General features: G+C 43.7%; 1 protein-coding gene across 1 annotated transcript in view; it reads left to right on the top strand.

Moving 5' to 3' along the window:
* Window positions 1-1,166: 1,166 nt before the first annotated feature.
* Map1b (microtubule associated protein 1B) overlaps window positions 1,167-21,805 on the top strand; it is a 91,726-nt gene continuing 71,087 nt past the window's right edge. Inside the window, exons 1-2 of the mRNA XM_090331805.1 lie at window positions 1,167-1,413; window positions 9,834-9,935. Coding sequence (XP_090187931.1) covers window positions 1,230-1,413; window positions 9,834-9,935 — 286 coding nt within the window. The 5' untranslated portion in view covers window positions 1,167-1,229. The remainder of the gene's footprint in view (window positions 1,414-9,833; window positions 9,936-21,805) is intronic.

The following is a 21,805-nucleotide window of genomic DNA, read 5'->3' on the forward strand; positions in this document are numbered from 1 at the left end:
AACATAGACAAAGGCAATAAAAATCCCCAAAGCTGCGTGTGTTTTAAAAGGCATGGTTGTCACATGAAATGATTTTGCCTGTGTATTCCCCCTAGGAACTGAAAAGTACATTATAGTCACTGCAATCCTGCTGGGAAGGGACAGTATCTTCTCTGCGTGCTTTGTTGTGGTTGCTACTATCTGTTTGGCATATTAAGGAATCTGTATCTAAGGCAATATATCAGCAGCCTCCCAGCCAGCATGTGTTCACCATTTGTCCTTGCAGAGTCCAAGGCCAGGAGAAAAGTACTCAGGTTAGGTATCACAAAGTCTTCTGGCACCGAAAGATGCTAAATACCGCTATTGAGAGATACCGACAAACATGTCTTCCTCCACGCACAAAGTCAAAGGGACATTTCCATCTTCCGGGTCAGGGGACTCAGCCTCACGTCCACTGTAGCTGTCACAGGCCCTGGCGGCCCTAAGCTAGCTTCATCATGGAGGGGACCCGGGCACAGGTCTGCCTTCGTGTACTTCAGACGCGGGGCGTGCGTGCGTCTGGAAATGGACAGTCCTCCCCGGCACGGGGATGGGGGCTCGGGGCTGGGAGTGAGTGTGTGAGTGCGCGTGTGAGTGCGCGTGCACAGGTGATTGTGTCTCCCGGGTTCAGGCCTGCAGCAGGAGGAGCCCGGCGGGTCCCCCAGAGCCTTGGCTTGTGTGTGTGTGTGGGGGGGGGGGCTGCCCAGACCATTGTACACACACACGCACACGCACACACACACACACACACACACACACACACACACCTCCATGCCTCCAGCTTCCGGGCCGCGGGCGAGATGATTTGCTGCAGATGACATCAGCCCTGGGCCAGCGGCTGGGAGAGCAAGGGCAGCCACCGCGCCACCGCGCGAGGATGTGCCGGGTGGTCCTTCCCTCTCCCTCCTCCCCCGCCCCCTCTCTCTCCCCTTCCTCCCCCCTCTCCTCCTCCGGAGCTCCCCACCTAGTCGGCATATAAGCGGCGCCGCCTCCCGCCTCTCCCTGGGCGCTGGCGGCGGCGGCGCGCTCGGTGCGCTCGCTCGCGGGCTCGGGGAGGGAGGGCGGAGGGGGGCGGTGCGCGTCGCGGGAAGGAGGGGGCACGCAGGGGGCGGAGCCGGGGCCGCACCTCCGGAGATAATCCTTTCTCCTGCCGCAGAGCGGAGGAGCGGCGGGAGAGGAGCAGTTCGCCGAGGCACAGCGGGGCCGGCAGGATGGCGACCGTGGTGGTGGAAGCCACCGAGCCGGAGCCGTCTGGCAGCATTGCCAACCCAGCGGCGTCCACCTCGCCCAGCCTGTCGCACCGCTTTCTAGACAGCAAGTTCTACTTGCTCGTGGTGGTCGGCGAGACGGTGACCGAAGAGCACCTGCGGCGTGCCATCGGCAACATCGAGCTGGGTAAGCGGCCCCGTGCCCCGCTCCGCCCGGGGACGCGCGCGGGGACACGCGCAGACACGACCCCACCCAGGGCGCCGCGGGCCACCTCGTTCCCCTGCGCGCCCCACACCCACGCCTCTCCCGGCCACCTCCCACCCGCGTCCAGGACTCTGCCCTGGGCTCGTGTCGGAGAATAATCCGAAGGATGAGATTTGAGAGGCAGAGGGGAGAGTCTCTAATAACCTTGAGCCGTGGGTCGCCGGGCTGGGTCCGCAGGCCGGGCGGGGGTTGGCCACCGCCTTTCCCGCGAAGTGTAAATGAAGGCAGGTGTCAGGGGCGGAGGCCGCCAGGAAAACCTCCACCGCTGGAGGCGTGGGGTGGGAAGCCTGGTGCAAGCATTTTTTGCGGCACCCCTCTCGCCTTAGCCCCAAAGCGGGACCCCCCCCCACCCCATCCCCTGCCCGCAGACCTGGGGTTGAAGCACCAGGAGCCAGGCAGGCCCGGCGTGAGGAATCATTTTCACCTTGGCCACTGCACACCCCACCCCCCCCTGGCCCGGAGAAAGGCGTTTTCTGCCCTGGAACTCGCCGGTCCTTTCTCTCCCCGGGAATGACTAGGCTAGTCGCGGGGCCACGCCCGCTCCCCCACCCCTCGGGACGCAGGGATGGAGAACCGCCTGCGCCCGCTTCCCTCCTCACGCAGCTCGCCACAGCTTCCCGAAAGGACAATGGGGCCCCAACTTGTGGGGTGGGGCTTCCCTAAGAAGTCTCAGCCTCGTCAGTGATAGATTGAATGGGGAGGGGGTGCGGGGGGCTCTCGTCGGGTAGGGCCGGCTCCGCGCCCGTCGAGCGCACGGCGGGCGCGCTCTGCAGGGGCCGAGTAGCGGTTCGCCTGCAGCCCTGGGCGGGGCTGAGAGGGTGTCCGCGGGCGCTGCCCGCAAAGACCGATCCACCCTTCGGCCCCACCCCAGCTGCCGCAGTGCCCGCTCCGGGCCGCCGCGCCGGGCGCCCCCGTCCAGCACGGGCGACGCGGCGTGCGCTCCGCCGGAGCTGGGGCTGGCGGGGGAGGGGTGCACACCCCCAGATAGCGCCCTCCGCCCCGCTTTGTTGCGCCCTGGGTTCCCAGGAAGGCAGCCCTTCCTTTACCCTCGGCGTCCCCTCCCTCTCCGCGCCCCTGACAGAACGCGGGTTCGCGCCCCCCCCCACCTCCGCCCCCCCCCCCGCCCCCCGCAACGCCAACCCGAGCTCTATTCTCTGGGGTGGTGCTGAAAACGTGTCTGCCTGGAGACACCGGCTGGTGGGCGTGGTGCGCTCCGCACTGCGGTCTCTACGGCAGCCCGCGGCGGACAAAGGGCGTGCACGCAGCCCTCCCGTTCTGCTCCCTCTCTCTCTCACACACATATACACACACACGACAGAAGATAAAAAAAAAAACAAACATCTTGTTTTAGATGGAAGAATAAAATGCTTGTCACCTGCCTCTGCTTTTGGAAATGGCCACTTGTGGCCAGAACAAAAGGCTGCAGGGCGGGGACCGGAGTTGCAGACCTGATTCTTTTGTTTAAATTTAAAGCACTGATTTTCCTTTGTGTGTGTGTGTGTGTGTTGCAAACACATATGTATATACGTATACATATATGTATTTATATATGTATCATTGTTTTAGAAAAGAGGGGTTTTCATTCAAAAAAAATTAAAATAAGATTTCAAAAGTGAAACTCCTTATTTGAGCATTTCAGTAACTCTTCTATAGGCCTTGCATTCAGATCTGTTCTAATTTATTTGTCCACTTTTCTCCTTGAAACACTTCGCAGGCACTGACTTTGGGTGTGGCAATGGTGGGAATCAATGACGTCGGGTTTTTTTAATCATTTGTCATTAGAATTGGTGGCGTTTTCTATCTGCACAATTTCCATAACCCACTCAGAGTGGTTCTAGGGAAGGAGAAGGCATACCTCCATTTTAGAGAGGAGGGGCCCCAGAGAGGCAGGAGGGGAAAGGGGACTGGCTCAAGGTCACACCACATCAGGAGGACCAATACTGCAGTGTCACTCTTTTTTTTTTTTTAAATTTTTTGGACCCTGTCATGATGTCAGTGCTAAGCCGGGTAACATCAGAGGAGATTTTAACACAGCAATTTTCTGCACTTGCCTTTGTACCATCCTCCACTTGTGGGCCTCACACCCATGCAGGGAGATGGCTCAGCATCACCTTCCGACCATAATTATCTTCCTGCTTTGTTATCCAGCCCCATCATCCTTTCAGCCTCCTGTTCCTCCCAGGTGGAAGGCAGGGAGTATGTTGTCCAAGTTGTTTCTGTAGAAGAGAAAATAGATGCAGCAAGCACTGCTGTGGTGTGCTTCCTGGCTTTACACCTTTTTACACTTAGTGGTAAAGATTCAGGTTTGTCTTTTGGACATTTAAAAGTGATCTTCAATCCTGAGTAAATATTATATACAGAAGAAAAGATATAGCTCCTAGACTGGCAGCCAGGTTAATGCATTTTCACAAAACGAACACCTATATTATCCAGATAGGAAATGGACATTACTGGAATCCCAAGAGGACATCCCTCCTCCCCCTTTGCCTCTGTGTTTTTTTGTAATCACCATGCTTTCTTGCTTTTTAATTCTCTAATTTGGTCAGGTTTTTGCATAGAAGTCTGAAATGACTGTATTGATCCCATTAAGAATCAACCAAGTGAGGGAGAAGAGCCATTTCCTTCCGTGCAGTAACAGATGTTACTGTTTCTCTGGAGATGACTCTCCTGGGTCCTGGGGTCTTAATACAGCTCATCCTCTGTGGGGCCTTCCAAGGCTAAGGGAAAATACAGCTCTTCCAGCTTTTCAGATCCTCGGAGCTGACTTAGCAACAGGGCGTGCAGGCTTTTTCTCTGTGTAGGAGACATTGCAGATCCCTGCTTAGGCCTCCTCCAGAGGTCACTGGACGCCACCTCTGATGATTGATGCCTGCGGCCGCCACGTTGTGAAAAGCAAGAAGTGTCTCCAGGGGGCTCGGCTCTGATTGTGGGCTGCATGTAGCCTGGGAAAGCAGCCTCTCATCTGTTATTCTTTCTTTCTTCCGATTTCCCTTCCCCACCCTTCTAAACGGAGTCTCTGAGGAATCAAAGGCCCTGGTGATTTGGATACCTGCTTTCTGATTACTAAGAACACTCTGGACAGCCTAGGAAACCATGTATAAATCTGTAGAGAGGAGGTAGTGAGGTAGTGATGATGCTGAGAACTAGTAAGCCTGAAATTTCCCACTTGTGGAAGCTTTATAAATGCTTCTTGAGACCAAGGAAAAGAGATAGTATTCCAGAAGCACAAGGTCAAGTTCAAAATATCCAGAGTTTGAAACAATAATCTTTTGTCTCACCCATATAGTATTATTGGTCTAGTACACAGGACTTTGCTTCAAACCACTGTGGCTATCGTCACTTCTCTTGTCCCTCCCTAATTTTACCCCAACAGGTCCTCCTAATTTTTAGCAGAGCATCTGCTTTTTAGGTTGATTTTACTATCTAGACTAAACACACCACACACATCAGTGCCTTGAACACAAGAGCCCTGTGAAATCCAGTTTTCATTGTTTCATTTTTTTAAGAGACTAAAACAAATAAAGAACACTGTCAGTATGATGTTCTCAGAACTGTTAAAGTGTAACTATTCCTCCAGTTAACATTGAGAATCAACCAGATTTTCCATGAGAAGCTAGATGTGGGTAACATTTAGTGCCCTGGAATTTTAGATGTCAGTCCAGCTGATTACATTGTAACATGTTGCTTTGTGGAATGTTTTCTTTCTACCATGGGAAATTAACCCAGGAAAGATTTGAGGATTAATTTATATTTTCTTCTAACAAGAGAAAAGAAGTGAGCCATATGTGATAGGACTTAAGTGAAATGGTAGATGGTCTTAAATTTATTATGTTATCTTCATATTTTGCAAAGTCAAAGGCAGGTGAATTTTTGCTGGCATTTCTTAATTGGTATCTATTAAGGATTGTGATCTAAGCTGAAATACAAGCCAGTCCCCAAGCTTAAGGTCATTAAATTGATGATTCACAGTTAATCTCTAAGGGCTTACTTAAAAAAATAACTTTTACACTAACCAATAAATTATTAGAAATCATGTTTTGTTTGCTTTCATTGTTAGGTATTATCAAAGACTTAAATTGTTTATCATCAGTGTCTTGGAACCATGTGTTTAGTATGTAAAAGGTGAAAGATTTATATAATCTGAAGAGAAACCCGGGTATGCATATGTTCAGTATGTATGATACTGTCTGCATTACATATTACACTTGTGTTATGAACATCAAGTTGCTGGCTTTGCAAAAAGAAAGTGGGAAAGAAAGCAAATTGGGGGAAAAGGTAGGGAATATTTTCTTTGAAAAGTAAAGCCTTATGTTACAATTCCTTTTTGTTTCTTTATTTTTGTGAATCTGTTCCAGTTTCAAACCACTTTTTTTAAAGCATAGTTTTATAAATAGAATCATATGATTTGAGGTCGATCATTTAGGTATTTGCAAAAAAGTACTCAAATATTTTCTCAAAGAGAACATCAGAAACCCATAGAAGAAATCAACTCATCAAAAAAACCAATGAAATACAAGGTCATCATCAACATGCAATTTAGGATTGTTTTATTTTACCTTTTTTCTGTTTCTTTTAGGGATATAGTTAAAATTTTTTTTTGGTCTATGAAGAAGAGGTACTTTATTTTAATTGTTGGTTTTATTCAACAATCCTATAAAGCACTGAATGATCAAGGTAAATGGCACAGAGCAGCCTCTAGACACCAAAGATCCCAGGCTCCTTCTCTTTTTTCACCAAAGCTTGGTCCGTACAGTGCTTCCATTCCACCTTTTCTTTCCTTTCCCTCTGTGAATGCCACGTGCACCTTGGCCTCTTCTTTGTGTACTGCTACCACCTGGGATCTGAGAACTAAGAAGCAAAGCTCCTTTGTTACCCACTGGTCACCCAGCATGGACTCAATGATTGTGCCTCCTTCTGAAGGCTGAACCATCCCTATAGAGCAACCTGGAATGTTCTCAGGGTTGTCCTTTGGAGGAAGGCATTTGGTGAAGGTTCATTGCCTTCCAGTGCTGGAGTTGTTACCCTCTGCCTAAGTCAGTGAGGGGGGCATAGTCCCGGCTTGCAGGGGATGCTGAGCCTTAGGGAAGAGCTTGCCTCTCCTTTCTCTACACTGAGAAGAGGCTCAATGCAGGGAGCAGAGTTTTCCTTAGCTCCTCTGCTCCCACTACAGAGCAGGATAATATTTCCTTCCTTATGAGCTTTAGAAGGCCCGATGTTGGCTTCATCTTAGGAACAAAGGGGAAATGTAGAAGCATATTAAATGTAAATGAACTGTTATTGAAAAATAGCCTCTTTTTGCTAATATTATCCAGCTGAAGGTACAAAGTGATTACTAAGTATTTTATTTCTAAAATTAGTATTGAAAGTGGCCTCGTTTCAAAATTTTCCTTTCCAATTAAAATAACTAGGAAACCTATTATAATCTTTATTTTATAAATGATAGTAGTAATTGTGCATTGTTAAGAAATAATTTGACTGGAAATTGCTGAGAAAGTGAATTTGGAATTGTTAGTTTCATTGAGAGTATAAAAACAAGAGATTATTTTATCAGCTGTTTACCCTCTTAATTTAAAAATTATAAAATTTGTTTCTTAATAATGAGCATTTTCCCATTGCTAAATTATAAACACATAAATTTATATCTATTTTGTCTATCTACCTATCATCTGTTTGTCTAAAACAAACATTTAATTGCTTGTGTCATGACCAGTTAATTGAAGCGGCAGGTAGGGGTGGGGGAGGGGGGAGAATGATAGACAATCACGTAAGAGCAAGTACATGTGTGACCCGGGCTGAAGCCATTCAAATAATGTAGCAATTCAGACATGACTTAAAACAAAGATGGAAAAATTGTCTGAATTTCATTTAAATGCATATGTTTCATTATTAACTTATTGACCTAGCTTGGCAAGCCAGAAGACAAAGTAGAGCCCACAACCTGGAACACAGAAGATTCAGCCAACAATACCCGTTAGGCTTCTCAGACAGGAACTCAATGATTCTTCACACCAGGCTACTATATAGTATATATGTTGAAGTGAACTATTCTAATGAATTCAGACCTGTCAAGCTCTCCAGGAAACAAAAAGTATGCATCTATCATTCTTGCACTAAAAGATCCACTAGATCTCAACATGCCTTTCTTGTTAAAATTTAAATACTCCATTAGCACAAATACAAACTGAAGCCATTAATGTTTCCAGGGAGACCCATAAAATTCTCCCTTATAATTTAGCCTCTCCTTAGAAATGTTAACTCTTCCATACTTGAATTCTTCCCATTGTTCCTTTGAGAAATTGCTGCTTCTATTTAGTGAGCATATATTTATGTGAAAATATTCCTTATGGCTGAAAAGGCCTTTGGTATATGATCTGATGACATTTTAGATGGGAAGTGGAATGAGTTGCCAGAATCTTTTTTTCTTCTGTATTTCTGTTTTATCTATCTATCTATCTATCTACACATATACATACAAATAAATACATAATATATAATGATATATTACAATATATTATAACATTGCATTATGGTTGATATAGTACTGTATTATAACATAATAATAGAATATATGCATAATATATTATATATAATGTAATTATATATAATCTTTAGAAGATAAGAAGGTTGAATAAATCTTAGAAGAGGGTAAATACAGATACACCTTTACAATTTAGAGGTATGTTTAGCACATTGTAATTTACCCCCCCCCCCCAAAAAAAATCTGATGTCAGAATAATGATCAGTTAAATGATTGGCTGTTTGTTTAGAGCAAATTCACTACAGTGTTAAGCCCAGAGGTTCAGCCCCCTGCCATTAGGAGGTAGATAGTAAATGTTTGCCATTTTGGAGATTTGGTCCTTATAACTGAGGATGCCTTCCACAAATGTTCATTTACAGATATACATGCCACCAACATAGCAATCTTTTTTTTTTTTTTTAAAATGAGTATATGAATTACATACTCTGCAGAGTTCTGGAGTTCCTCAGCCTTCCCTGGCTTTCTTTTCCTCTCTCATGTATACTCTTGGGGTTTCCCTTTGAGCCATTGCCTTTGGGATGAGGCGGAAGGAGGAGGAAGGAAGAGGCTGGGGAGCAGAGCTTAGGCACAGGAAATCTCTATCATTTATTTCACCTCTGTACTCCCTTCAGTCTAGAGAAAGGAAGTTTCATCTGAAACCAAGTTCATGACTCCCAGTTCCATTCAAATTTTACAAAGTATAAAAAGTTAGCCAAGTGCTGGTGGCTTATGCCTGCAACCCTAGCTAATCAGAAGCTGAGATTCATAGCTACCCTGGGCAGGAGGTTCTTATCTTCATTTAAATACACAAGGAAGAGCAAGCAAATGAGAGAGAGAGAGAGAGAGAGAGAAGGAGAGGGAGAGGAGGGAGGGAGGGAGGGAGGGAGAGGAGAGGAGATTGAGAGAGAAGGGGAGAGTGGGAGAGGAAGGAAGGAGAGAGGAGGGAGAGAGGGAGAAAGGAAGGGAAAAAGAAAGTAGGAAAGAAAAACACTAAGTTAAGCTGTGGTTCAAGGGGTAGAGGGTTAGCTTTAAGCAGGGTAGAGGGTTAGCTTTAAGCTAAAAAGCTCAAGGACAGTGACCAGGCCCTGAGTTCCAGTCCTAAGACTGGCACAGGAGAGAGAGGGGGGGCGGGAGAGGGAGGGAGAGAGAGAAGGTTGCCACATTTGTCTTTTTCAATAAGGAAATTCAGGACCACAAACAATTGTGAATGAAAGTATATCCAGCCAAGCTGGATATTCCAGTAGAATATTCTGGGTATCCAACCTTAAGATCCAGCCTACTTACTACTTACTTGACACCCAAGGGCAAAAAACAGGATGAATCAGAGAAAGAAATCCCATTTGTGTACTACAAGATCATTCCCTAAACAAAGGCCCAGGCTTGGGTGACTGTCCCCACAAGGCTTATTCATCTGCTTTCTTTATCACCTGACACCTACTAGTGGATCTCAAGAAAGTTGGTGATAGTCTGAGGGCTTCTTAGTGGCTAAAGAGCTAGCTAATCTTCTCATTCATTTTATTCCCTCCCTGAGGGAGATAGCCTGTCATTTCCCTAATAGCTATTTTTCTTCACTCTAACAGCAATGTTTTATTTATACTTCTCTAAGTTCAGTCTTCTCTGCTAGTTTATCCCACTCTTGTGGCCTCATGGAAGGACCTCCCCAGCCTGACCATTTTGTGGGCAGCCACTTCAAGTCACCAAGCTCTGCAGGAAAGCATTTCCCACATCCTCTTGTAAAGCCTGAGGAATGCTTTTGGGGATCTTTTCCAAACCACTCTGCAGTGACTGATTGAACTTCTGTCAACTATCTTCTTTTCCTCCCTAGGAATCCGATCATGGGACACAAACTTGATTGAATGCAACCTGGACCAAGAACTCAAACTTTTTGTATCTCGACACTCAGCCAGATTCTCTCCTGATGTCCCAGGTGAGGTTTTCACTCACTATTAGTCTAGAATTTGACAGAATATGGGGAGAAATCTCTTCCTGGACAGCTTTGCTGGGGTACAAAAATATATTTCCTCTTATTGTTAAAGGAGCCTTTGATTTTGTTATTCTCAACTAAGATATCAGGCTGCCACAATTTAATAAGTTGAGTCTCTATTATTGCTGTCTGTTATCTATTTTGGGCATTCTTAATTTTTAAGATTTAAAAATTTTAAAGCTTATGTTTAAAAAAGTTTAAAGTTTTCTTTCTTGCCATCTCACTGGGATTGCAAATCATTAAGAATGCTTGCAAGCTAAGGGATTGCAAATGATTTAAAATGTTGATTTTACTTCAGTGAAGTTATGAATACAAATTGGATGTTGCCAGAATCCCACAACTCCCCTTTCCTAGAAAGAAATAAGAGACCATGATGGCCTTTGCAAATGAAGGAACGGCTTCATCTCCCTTCTGCCCATCACTGCATGATCACCTGTCTTAGTGTGGGAAAAGAGTCTGATATACCAGACTCCTGTCACAGTAGCTTTCTTTGCAAAGGTGAAAAAGAATACTGTAGAATTAAAGGTAAGAACACAAACATTTATCAGTGGTGAAGCTATTCCTGCCTTCCCCGGGGATGTGTTCTGCCTGTGTCGCTGATGCTGGTCATTTATTCATGCCAACCTATTTATTCCTTTTGGTCACATTCGGACATTGAGATGCTCCAATAGAGTATCTCCAGACTCGGGGTATATTTCTTAAAGAATTGCCATTGATATGCTGTCTTGCGTTTTATTTCCTATCAGTTGAGTTTCCTGTAGAAATTCTTCTGTCTACATGTTCTTGTTCTATGAGTACTAATTTTATTGGTATCAGCAGAGCATCAGAAATGAGGTTTTGGCAGTGTTTTGGGTGATTAGATCCTATTCCATTAGCCTGCAGATACTGAGATTTGAAACCATGTGTATGGAAGGTCTTTGTCTTCATGACTCATACGTGGCTGCAGTCATATGCCAAGGGGACTGTCCACAGCAGTCTTGCCATACATTTCCATTATCCAAATGAACTGTAGCTTTAAAGTACAGATCTCAATGGATGTATTTAGGAAGACTTAATAAAAATTGCTCATTTAAAGTTGCATTTGTCACAAAGTCCTATTAAAAAAAATCAGCTTTTAAGTGACTGCACTGAACAAGAAAGAAAGAATGAGAATGAGCAAGAGAAAGACAGAGATAAGAGAGAAGTAGGTGAAGGGGCTGGGATGTAGCTCAGTGGCAGCATGTTTGCCTAGCAAGTACAATATCCTGTGTTCTATCCCCAGTACTGAGAAAAGGGCAGAGAGGGGAGGGAGGAAGGGAGAGAGATTGGAGAGAGTGGAGAGCAATAGAGACACAGAGGGAGAAATAGAAAGAGACAAGAGAAAAAGAAGAGAGGCAGAACAAAAGAGGAGGCAGAGACAGGAGAGAGAAAAGAGAAAAGGCACAGAGACACACAGAGGTAGACAGAGACAAATGGAGACAACTGTGGAGAGAGATGAGAGAATATAGTGACACTGTCACAGAGTCACAGTTATAGTCCCCTCCTCTCCCCACTCAGAATTACCCAGAGGTTCTCAGGCAGCACGTGCTCTCCTGAAAGAAAGGTACAGTATATGGTGATTTCTTTTGTTATTGTGTTGTATTTTTATGTCTTACAAAATCTTTTTTTTTCCACACAAAAAAGTCAGAGAAGGATTTTTGCCAATAAGTATGTTTATTTCAACATGTCAAAGCCAAGCTTTTCTCCTTTCTCAGTGGGTTGTTCTGGCTTTCTTACTATGCTGGTTTGTAAGACTGCTTTTTTTTCTTGCTTGCTTTTGTAAATGAATAATGTGGGTCTCAGTGTTCATTCATATTCGGAATGACTTTACACAATGACAACTGTGTATTACCCATGGAAAGGCTTCAAGAATTGATGAAGAATGATCCACTTTTGGACGAAGGAGCTAACTAGTACTAGTAGAATAGTACTACTAGTACTATTCTGTAGACTAGGAAGATCAGTTCTCCTCATTGCCACATTAGTAGACTATACCCTGTCCCCCTTTCTCCTGTACCCTTTCTCCTGCTGTCACCAGTAGTAAGAATTGACCACCTACCCAGTGCCATCAGTGCTGTGATGATGCTGTGCTTAGGGTTGAGTGTCTGGATGATCAGTGCCTTTAGCGTTCCTGCCAGCTGCAGAGAGGACTGATGTTAGATTGTCCTTCCCAGGCCCACACAGGCCCCAGCTTTTTTCTGGGAACTAAGCATCAAGAATGGAGCTGTGCCAGTAAGGTTCCTTTGTGGGGATCACAGCGATTTGTTTTCTCTTCCTTCCTTCCTTCCTTCCTTCCTTCCTTCCTTCCTTCCTTCCTTCCTTCCTTCCTTGCTTCCTTCCTTCCTCCTTCCTTCTTTCCTCCCTCCCTCCCTCCCTCTTTCTCTCTCTCTCTCTCTCCTCCTCCTCCCTCCCTCTCTCTTTCTCTCTTTTCAGTCCTGGGGCTTGAACTTGGGGCCTGGGCACTGTCCTTGGCTTTTCTCAAGGGTAGCACTCTACCACTTCTTGAGTTGTAGCACCACTTCTGGCTTTTTCTGTGTATGTGGTACCAAGGAATAGAATCCAGGGCTTTGTGAATGCTAGGCAAGCACTCTACCACTAGGCCGCACTCCTGGTCCCCAGTGTAGTAGTTTCTGTTAATTATGACTGTGCTACAGCTTGGATATTCTTGGAAATACTTGTGTCCAAAAGTTCCAGCCTTTGGAGTTATTGGACCAGTTATCATCTCCCATTTGAAAATCCCAAATCCAAAATGCTTTAAAATCCTCCTATGCCCAATCAGGTAAAAGCACAAATGAGATTCAGTTTCAAGTAAGATGTATGAGAAGCATGTTAGAGGACAAGAATACAACGTTGGCATGCTGGGGGTGGAGGCTCATGCCTGTAATCCTAGCTACTCAGGATGCTGAGATCTGAGGATTGTGGTTCAAAGCCAGCCCAGGTTCTAAAGACTGTGAGACTCTCTTATCTCCGATTAACTACTTGAAAATGGAAGTGGTGTTGTAGCTCAAGGCGTAGGGCAGTAGCCTTGAGCTGAAGAGCTCAGGGTTAGCGCCCAGACCCAGGGTTCAAGCCTCATGAACAACAAAAAAATGTATATATAGGGGTAGAGTGTGTAGGGATCATAACAGGATCCCCATACTGAGACCAAGGGAAACTTTTAGCTTTTTAGGTCAAAGACCAGAGGTCTCTTCCCCAGTCAGAATTCTATAAAGGTAAACCTAATCTTCAGATTCCCTAATGTGGAATTAGCTGAGCCCCTACATACAGCATTTGGAAAATCATAAATTAATTTAGAGGGGAGGAGGAAGATGGTTCTTTTTAAAAAGAAAGCCATTGATATAGTCAGTTTTAAAAGATTTCAATGGCATCTACAAAGTGCTAGGCACTGCTGGCCACGTGGGTGAGGACTCTGTAATTGAGATCGACACCCTTATTACTTGCACTACATTCTCAGGATAGAGAATCACCATTCTGTGCCTCCGTTTTCTTGTTTGTATAAGGTGACAATCATTCCTATCCCACAGAATTTTCCTGAAGATTAAAAAGAATTAATGTCTGACAAAAGTTAAAATGATGTGACTCACCACATGGTCAATAAAATATGAATTCTTGTTATCTCCTTTGTTACAAAGCTAGTTGATGTATACTTGGTGATTATTATCATCTATGGGAGATAGTTATTTGTTAGCGCTTTATAGATATTTGGCTGGCTTTCTTGTGATGTTTTCAAATTTGTATTAAAGATGCTTCTCAGAGAAATGGTTGCCTTTGACAATCTCATGTGGCCTGGGGCTGCTGGCCACATGTAGGGACAGCTGTGTTCTGAACTGCATTTAGTAAGGTGCTTGGGGATGAGAGCACTGTTCTGGGCTGGAAGAGTAGGGTCAAGCTAGGGTTGTAGGCTCTGTACAGTGGTCCTGGTGGAGACCATGCAAGGATGCTGATATGTAGAGCCCAGCTGGCTGTCTCTCTGATGGCCCATTCCTGTGTGATTCCTCCACGCCATGCCCCCACTCAGACTTTTCTTCAGTCAACCAATGACTACAAACTAAAATGAACTACAAACTTTGCCAGTTTTAAGCCTTAACATTTCCTGTGGTTCACTTTCTTAGTTGAATAAACCTGTTATTAGTTTTATAATTTCTATATCACATACACCAAAACCTCCATGGGATGTGAATTTACACACACACACACACACACACACACACACACGGACAGTTTTAAGAATCTGTACCTTTCCTGTCCATAGAAGATAAACAAACCAGCTGGGAGTTTGGAATAGTGGTAGTGTGCTTGCCTAGCATGCACGAAGACCCAGGTTCAACTCCTTAGTACCATATACACAGAAAAAAGCTTGAAGTGGTGCTGTGGCTCAAGTGGTAGAGCTCTAACCTTGAGAAAGCCCAAGGACAGTGCTCAGGCCCTGAATTCAAGGCCCAGAACTGGCAAAAAAAAAAAAAAAAGAAGGGGAGGGGGATAAAGAAGCCACAGCTAAGCATTTTTAAATTTGTGCTGAGAGACTGCTAAAAAAAAATACCTTTCCCAGAGATTGTGTTTTGATAGAGAATTAACAGTAGCCCATTGAATTTGTCATGTGAGTCCTCCTCCCTTAGACACTAATGAGGTCTCAACAATTAATATTTGCCAACAGAGTGATAGGAAAATGTTGAAATGCTCAGAGAGAAGGTGTTAGAATATGTTAGCCATCTTTCTCAGTCTGGGCATGTATATTTTGTCATTGTGGAGAATTATGCCTTAATTATATGTGCCTAGAATATATTACTTGATGAATGACCCTGAGTAATAGATACATTTTCAGCTCTGCTCCTTAGTTTGGAACAATAAAATCTGCAAGTATAAGTTCCATTTGCATTCGAGTGGCTAGCCTAACAACTCAGGGGACTGAGAAAAAGTGGGTGCTGTCTCCCATCTGTTTCCTCTGTCTCCACCCAGCACCCAAGTCCTAGTGCTTGTCCTTGTCACATGGCTCCCTCATCTTTTTTCACTGTGTATGAGGCAATGGAAGAAATCCTGGGATTAGAAGAAAATGTCAGAGAGCTGGATTTACATTGAAGTAACCCGACCTCTACTTAATATCCATGGAGGTCAATGCTGCCTGCCTGGGAAAGAGACCTATTTTAATGCAAATTTCTAGTCTTTCTCCTACTTGGCCCCTGCCCTGAGCCTGCCTGGCTGGGTGGTAGGGGGTGCAGCCCGATCCCACACCAGCTCCCATTCATGCTGCTGGTGGGCATCCCTTTGAAATCATCAAAGAGCTAAACCTTCCAAGGAGGAGAGCCGGAGTCTTCTCTGAAGCTCCACAAGGCATAATTCCCTTGAGAATTACAACTTGCCCAACTTTGAAATTTGGGACAATTCTTTTAATCCACATTCTCACGCACTGATTTTTGTTTTCCTTGGTGCAGGTGTGGCCAACAGAAAGGGGAAAAAAAAGAAAAGTAGTGTTTCCTTGTTGTGTTCTGCAGCCTGGAGTAGTTCATGATGGCTCATTCAGGTCATGCTAGGAATACCTATTTAATCTTCCTTCCTTCCTTCTTTCCTTCCTTCCTTCCTTCCTTCCTTCCTTCCTTCCTTCCTTCCTTCCTTCCTCCCTTCCTCCCTCCCTCCCTCCCTCCCTCCCTCCCTCCCTCCCTTCCTTTCTTTTTGAGTAGCAAGGATGTTTTAGTCTGCTGCTGGTGATGGCATTCAAGCAGTTTCTAACGGGCACTGTGGAACTCCAGATGGACTAGTGTGGGCAGAAAGGTGACAGGAAATTGCCTGCTTGGGCTTAGGAGCCATTTTAGGGAATGTCAATAACCCCTCCACTACACTCCCCTCCCCCCACCCGCTAAGTGTGGTCCAGCCAGCTGCTAACCGGGCTCACCAAGGTCTCCCTCTCTTTTGTCTTCCCTTTCAGAGACCAAAGCACCCGTGTTTTGTTTCAGTAGAGTTTTTAAGTGTGCAACGACAACAACCCACAAGGCTCTGTCCATTCCAGAGCCATGTACCTCCTTCTTCTGGATCTTCTTTCTAGGGCCGGTTCAGCATTTATGGCAACATGCTAGAAATGATGCGAGGGATATTGATGGAAGATGAGGAATAATGCACAAACAAAGCTATTTCTTTTCTGCATAAGATTTTTGAGTGCTTATGAATAATCAAGAAACTGTAGAGGGTTCTATGGACAAGTAAGGTATCTCTGCCTTTCAGAATTTAGTTAGGAAAATAAATCTTTAAGAGCTTTAAAAAAGCAGAATATCTTTTTTTTTTCCTAGTCCTGGGCTTGAGCTCAGGGCCTGAGCACTGTCCTTGGACTTTCTCAAGTCTAGAGCTGTACCACTTGAGCCTCAGCACCACTTCCGGCTTTTTTTTTTTTTATGTATGTGGTACCGAGGAATCGAACTTGGGTCTTCGTGCATGCTAGGCAAGCATTCTACCACTAGGCCAAACTCCTGGTGCAGAATATCTTCTTAATTTACAAAGTTGTCTGAGTGCCTGTATGGGAGAAAGAGACATACAGAGAGAGATTTACTCAAACTTCTGAAGAGGACAAGAGGTGAGACTGGGGATTACATAAGCACTGCATTTTGATTGTCTGACCATGGACAAAGGTTACCCAGGTACCAGAACCCCGCCCCCAGTAGCAGCCCAGGGCTAATTAAATGTTACTAAGGTAACCATCAAGTATCCTTAGCCATGACATGCTGGGGTTTACCCTTTTTGTTTTCTCACTGTTGTCAGATTCCCTGGTCCTAGAGACATGTGAGGTTATAAAGAAAAGCCTGTTGGGAAATATGCTTCAAAATAAATCACAGGAGCACGCACCAGTGGCTCACACCTATAACTAGCTACTCGGAGGCTGAGGTCTGAGGACTGAGGTTCAAAGCCAGGCTGGGCAGAAAAGGCTATGAAACTCTTACCTCCAATAAACTACTAAAAAGCTGAAAGTGCTCATGGCTCAAGTGATGGAGCACTAGCCTTGGCAAAAGAAGTTCAAGGACAGCACCCAAGCCTGAGTTCAAGTCCCTGTACACACACACACACACACACACACACACACACACACACACACACACACACACCACAGGGCTGGGAGAAAGACCATCAACACAGGATAACAATATGATTTTTAAAAATTCCTTGAATGTGGATTAAAGGATTGCCTACAGTTAGGACTGGCAAAATTAATGCCCATAGAAAAATGCACAAGGAAGTCTATATATGACTTGAAAATTGAAGTAGGAAATTAAAAATGAATACATAATACATAAGGTACACAACTTTAAAGACTCAGTCTGAGATTGCCTACAAAATAGCTCAAGTGTTTTTTGAGGAGGAGGTGTCTAAGAGAAGATACAACATCCCAAGAGCTGCCTTGGTTGTCATAGAGGAATATTCCCAGCCCATGCACTTTGCTGTTAAGCTAGGGAGTTGAACTTAAAACCTTGGTCTCTAGCTTGCCTTTTTCCCTCAAGGCTGGTTCTCTACCACTTGAATCCAACACCACTTCTGGCTTTTTGATGGCTAATTAGAGACCAAAGTCATACGGCCTTTGTTGCCCAGGCTGACTTCAAAACTTTATCCTAAGATATCAGTGTCCTGAATAGGATTGCAGGTGTGAGCCACTAGTGCCTGGCTCCAGACCTTTTTTCTTAATAAAGCTCTTAATAAAAGAGTTCCTGATTTAAATTCACATATTCCTGTGGATATCTCACAGGGTTAGTGTGAGAAAGGACCAGCTGTGCCCTAAGCCAGGGCCCACTTCTACATAGATACCTCTGGCCTCCAAACATGTTCTGCCTGGGCCATGCTCCATGTACTTTTTTGTTTCTGAAAGGTCACCTTTGGGGATGTTCAAATTAAATTTAAGAAGGAATAAATTCTTTTTTTTTTTTTCTTTCTCATCCTGTAGCTTGAGCTCAAGGGCCTGGGCACTGTCCTTAAGCTTTTCTTAGGCTAGCACTCTGCTACTTGAGCCACAGCACCACTTCTGACCTGTGTATATGGTACCAAGGAATCAAACCCAGGGCTTCATGTATGCAAGACAAGCACTCTACCACTAGGCCACACTCGTGGCCCTAAGATGGAATAAATTGTATAGCCTCAAATTAATAATTTACTACTCTGGCTGAAGGAAGAACCTTCTGAGTTCTGGGAGTGATCTGTAGGTTGAGTCCCAGGCTCATTGCTTTCCATTGAGGATTGAGAATGACCTGCATTTTAATGATCAGCTATGCATGTCTTTGACTGTGAACCGTCAATTAGCACAGTGATGGGATTCTTCTCTTTTTCAGTTGATGGAGCAACTACTCTTTTATTTAGAATTCTAAGCATTTTCTCAATAGAAATATTAAGAGATTTTGACAGTGAAATTCAATACAAAGAGGAGATTGGTGTGAAATCCCATGAGCTCTAGAGATGTTTAAGTGCTTACAGTTAGTGTGGTGTGCAGGGAGTAGAGGGAGTGGGAGAAGGAAAAGGAGACTGTTAAAGAGACTATTGTTCATGTTATAGTGTATCTTTTTAGAAGATGACCTGTTATCAGTCAGTTTATGTTCCATAGCAAGGCATTCTCTGGTTCCTAACCTTTGTTCTAACAAAACTTGTAAGCAAATCTTGACCTAAGAGTTGTTTATAAGTGAGTTAAGTAAGATAACTAGGTTAATCTAAAGGATACACAAACTAGAAATCTATAAGGGAGTCTCTGTCAATTCCCTTTGGGGATACTTCAAAAATTATTTGTGTATAAAATATATACTGATTACAGTATCTACATAAATTGGGACATATGTCTAACAAATCCTAATTTATTGAATTACATTTATGACCTGCAAATTTTGAATACAGAGTAAATCAAAGTATTCTGGGGCTGGAAGATAAGTTTTAAACTGCACTGTTTGATTGAGTGTGTGTTTTAAAGGTTCATCTCCTGTGAGAATAGAGCTGCTCAACTGGATGTCACTGCTTATTTTCATGATTGTCTTCTTTTCCAAGTGCTAGAGAATTGTCCATTGGCAGACTAGAGACACTAGGGAGAGAGTGTAGAAGTGTAAGATTCTAAGGAAATTAATATGAAATAATTGATTTGCTGCTCTGAGGCTGGAGTGGGCACTTTGGGGGGCAGCTGACTCAGCTGTCAGGAGAAGCTGTGTGCTGCTCACCGAATTTGTTCTCTGGCGAATCTGGCAGCTTGACCCGTGTAGCTGCTCTGGGCCACATTAGAGACTGTAGCCACTCTTGCAGTTCCATAAGGAGTTACTATCAGTTCTTCCCTGGAAAGTAAAGAGACTTTTTACCAGATCAGGGCATATAAACTTCATTCTGCTACCCATTAGCTCTGCAAGGCATTGTGGTCTGTCAATCATGGAAAAAAACGTTGTATTGTGTGGCATTTTTTATTTTTGTGGAGGCATAGCATAAACTTTATTTGTGTGTGTGTGTGTGTGTGTGTGTGTGTGTATGTGTGTGTGTGTATTTGTATTGGTACTGGGGCTTGAACTTGGGGCCTTTTGTTCTTTCACTTAGGCTGGTACTGTACTACTTGAGCTACCTGTGTAGTTCCTGTTCAATGTTTTTGAAGTATAACTTTTTTTTTTTTTTTTGCCAGTCCTGGGCTTGAGCTCAGAGCCTGAGCACTGTCCTTGGACTTTCTCAAGGCTAGAGCTCTACCACTTGAGCCTCAGCACCACTTCTGGCTTTTTTCTATGTATGTGGTACTGAGGAATCGAACCTAGGTCTTCGTGCATGCCAGGCAAGCACTCAACCACTAGGCCAAACTCCTGGCCGAAGTATAACTTTTGACATTCATTTCCACCACTCTTTTCTCAAGGAGCTAGATTTCCATAGAACATTATTTAGGGAAGACTTTGTTATCCACAATTTAAAACATTTTCATCAATTGCTCCACAATAGAGATGTAGACAAAAACTTGCCCTACTTCAGTTGGTTTTAAAGTAGGTTTTGGGAAGGGAAAACAATGTGTAAGAAGTAATGTACTCACTACCTCATGAATATAACTATAACCCCAATAAAAAAGAGCAATATTAAAAACAGTAAAGTAAGTTTTAAAATGTCAGTGAAAGAATTTTCTTTAGAAAAATCCTTCTGTCTTATCTAGTAGGAATTTCAGTTTTAGAGGCGATCCATAGTCTATGGTACTCTGACTTTCCAGTCTGGAGATTCTTGGCCTTCAGATTTTCCCATCTGTCTTTACCATGCAAACACACCAAGCAAGGCAGAACTTCATCGTGTTTCCACAATGCCAAACATCTGCATGGAAAGTATTTTAAAAAGTCAGATTCATGGCTATTTCTAACTACGTAATGCCAAATGGGAAACAGCTTTATATTTTCCTCCATTAAGATGAGTGTGTGTATGTTTGCTGATGTTCTGAGCCTCCAATTAACTATTTTTATAGCTCTTTGGAAGGATGCTGAAGAGAGCACCACATGAGTTCTGGAAACTATTCTGTAGGTTGAATGTGTTGGAAGTCCCAGGCATGTTGTTTGTCATAGAGGATTGAGAATGGCCCGCATTTTAATAGGCATGATCAACTACACATATCTTGTCCTGTGAACCATCAATTAGCACAGTATAATTAGACGAGTCAGTACATGCAGACATGAATGCCCCAGGGAAGCAGTGCTCAAATAAAATTGCTACTGACAGCATATGGCTTGTATGCAGGTAATCATTATCAGAAAACCGTAATTATCCATAAAGAAAAGTGATTTTTATGGTAATGCATCTTATTGTTGGTGTCTAATATCTTTGTTTCTTTTTTCTTTCTTTCTTTCTTTTTTCCTTTCTGTCAGTTATGGGGCTTGAACTCAGGGCCTGAGTGCTGTCCCTGAGCAATTTTTGCTCAAGGCTAGCACTCTATCACATTGAGCCACAGCACCACTTCCAGTTTTTTGGTAGATAAGTGGAGACAAGAGGCTCATTGGGACTTTTCACCCTAGGCTGGCTTTGAACCGTGATACTTAGATCTCAACCTCCTGAGTAGCTAGGATTATAGGCCTGAGCCACCAGCATCCAGCTAATATATAATATCTTTAAGATAGTGACTTCAATTTTCCCAATTTCTCTAGCAATCATGTTTTGCAATAAATAAGTAAATGAGTAAATAAATTTATTCATTAAAACTACATGTGTTTAAATTTTGAAAGAAGTAATTTATATATCATATAATCATGAATGACATCTCTGTGTTGACAAATAATCAAGAGTTTGGTTAATAGGGGATTTCCAATACTTTTTTTTGGAATTATTAGTTTTCCAAGTTTTAGAGCCCAATGGAAAAGTCATTTAAAAAAATGATATACATTTATTTGTTTATTTCAAATAGGGAAGAGATGGGGAAAAACATGATGATTGGGAGGGGGTAGGGAGAAGGAAACAGGGACAAAAATATGAGAAAGAGTATAAATTTGCAGGAAGTAAAGCACCCACTACCTGATGAATGTAACTATATACATTACCCCAACAATAAAATAAAGTAAAATTTTAAAAAATGAAAAAAAAAGATATCTCAGGTTTATTTGGAATTACTTTAGAATTCCTAAAACAATTGTGTATATTGAGCTAATCTAAACTTAAACTATTTTATTTATTTTTGGGGGGGGGTCATGGATCTTGAACTCAGCCTGGTGCTGTCTCTGAGCTCTTCAGCTCAAGGCTACTGACTTACCTTTGAGCCACAGCTCTACTTCCCATTTTCTAGTGATTAATTGGAGATAAGAGTCTCTTGGTTTTGTATTGCCCAGGCTGGCTTTGAACCTTGATCCTCAGAT

The sequence above is a fragment of the Megascapheus bottae genome, chromosome 4 (assembly GCF_031878675.1).
Source record: "Megascapheus bottae isolate mThoBot1 chromosome 4, mThoBot2.hap1, whole genome shotgun sequence".
In the NCBI taxonomy this organism is placed as follows: Eukaryota; Metazoa; Chordata; class Mammalia; order Rodentia; family Geomyidae; genus Megascapheus; species Megascapheus bottae.